General features: G+C 51.2%; 1 protein-coding gene across 1 annotated transcript in view; it reads left to right on the forward strand.

The window, feature by feature from the left end:
* Positions 1-383: 383 nt before the first annotated feature.
* LOC105545212 (transcription factor SPT20 homolog-like 1) overlaps positions 384-1,765 on the forward strand; it is a 2,769-nt gene continuing 1,387 nt past the window's right edge. Inside the window, exon 1 of the mRNA XM_011988034.1 lies at positions 384-1,764. Coding sequence (XP_011843424.1) covers positions 384-1,764 — 1,381 coding nt within the window. The remainder of the gene's footprint in view (position 1,765) is intronic.

Here is a 1,765-nt window from a genome sequence, read left to right on the forward strand (position 1 = left end):
CGACGACGACCCCTCAGGTACTGATGTTTTCAGAAACCCTCAAACAGATTGGGTAGTGCTTCCCTGGGGGCGGGTTTCTGGGCAGGTGCCCAGACAGTGCCCAGGAGCTGACCCCGGCCCTCCCTCTCCCGTTCCAGCCCGCAGAGACGCGAAGCCAGTGCCAGGTCGACGACCCCTCAGGTACCGATGTTTTCAGAAACCCTCAAACAGATTGGGTAGCGCTTCCCTGGGGGCGGGTTTCTGGGCAGATGCCCATGTTGAACTCAGTGTGGACTTGCGGCATCTTGCGGTTCTGTACATTAATATGACAGCCGTGACATCCACCCCACTTCACCAACGCACATGCGTTTTCTCTCCTGTTAGGGGCCCTGTTTTCTGTTACAATGGATCGAGATTTAGAACAGGCTCTGAATGGCGCAGAGAATATCATTGAAATTGCCCAACAGAGACCTCCTAGAAGGAGATACTCACCTAGGGCGGGAAAAACTCTGCAGGAAAAACTTTATGACATTTATATAGAAGAATGTGGAAAAGAGCCTGAGGATCCTCAGGAATTGAGAAGCAATGTAAACTTGTTAGAAAAGCTTGTTAGGAGAGAGTCCTTGCCATGTTTACTGGTCAATCTATACCCAGGCAATCAGGGGTATTCTGTGATGCTCCAGAGAAAAGATGGGTCCTTTGCAGAGACCATTCCGCTGCCTTATGATGAAAGGACATTGCTCAACTACTTGGATGCAGAAGAATTACCCCCTGCTTTGGCCGATGTCCTTGATAAAGCTTCGGTTAACATTTTTCATAGTGGGTGTGTCATAGTAGAAGTTCGTGACTACAGGCAGTCCAGTAATATGCAACCTTCTGGTTACCAAAGCAGGCATATTCTCCTACATTCAGCGATGCCGACTTTAGCCCATGAGGTGAATACAATGACAAGAGATGTCCAGAAATGGAGCCAGGAAGACAAATTTCCACTTGAGAGCCAACTGATCTTAGAGACAGCTGAACCACTGTGTCTCGATCCTTCTGTAGCAGTCGCCTGCACTGCAAACAGGCTGCTGTATAACAAGCAAAAGATGAATACCGACCCGATGAAACGGTGCCTCCAGAGGTATTCGTGGCCCTCTGTAAGGTCACAGCAGGAGCGGTCTGACTATCCACCTCCTTCTGAGATGAGAGTGTCGACTTCTGGCCAAAAAGAAGAAAGAAAAGCAGGTCAGCCTTATGAGCTGGACATTGCTAAAGCAGGACGTTGTGTAGACATGTGGAAACGCAGATCCTGGGATTTGGCCGTGCCTTCGGAAGTGGATGTGGAGGAACTTGCTAAAGGGTGTCGGCCCGTCACAGCTGCTGAGCCACAGCTCCCAGTCTGGCCAGCCCAGGAGGTAGAAGACCCTTTCGGATTTGGATGGGAAGCTGGCTCTCAGGCCTGGGACACCGAGCCAAACATCATGCAGTCATTTAATGATCCGTTTTTCAGTGGTGAAATAGGGCCCTGTAAAAAAGCCAGGCAGAAGAGCCGGAAGTCTCCCTGGCAGCCCTTCCCAGATGACCATGCAGCTGGTCTCAGGCCTGGGTCAGAGACTGATGCTGGGAGGGCAGTGAGTCAGGCCCAGGAATCGGTACAGAGCAGAGTCAAAGGTCCAGGCAAGATGTCACACAGCTCCAGTGGCCCAGCCAGTGTCAGTCAGCTGTCCTCATGGAAAACACCAGAACAGCCTAAGCCTGTGTGGGTCCAGTCTTCAGTATTGGGGAAGGGAGAGAAACATCC

The sequence above is a fragment of the Mandrillus leucophaeus genome, unplaced genomic scaffold, assembly GCF_000951045.1.
Source record: "Mandrillus leucophaeus isolate KB7577 unplaced genomic scaffold, Mleu.le_1.0 Scaffold321, whole genome shotgun sequence".
NCBI classification, from domain to species: domain Eukaryota; kingdom Metazoa; phylum Chordata; class Mammalia; order Primates; family Cercopithecidae; genus Mandrillus; species Mandrillus leucophaeus.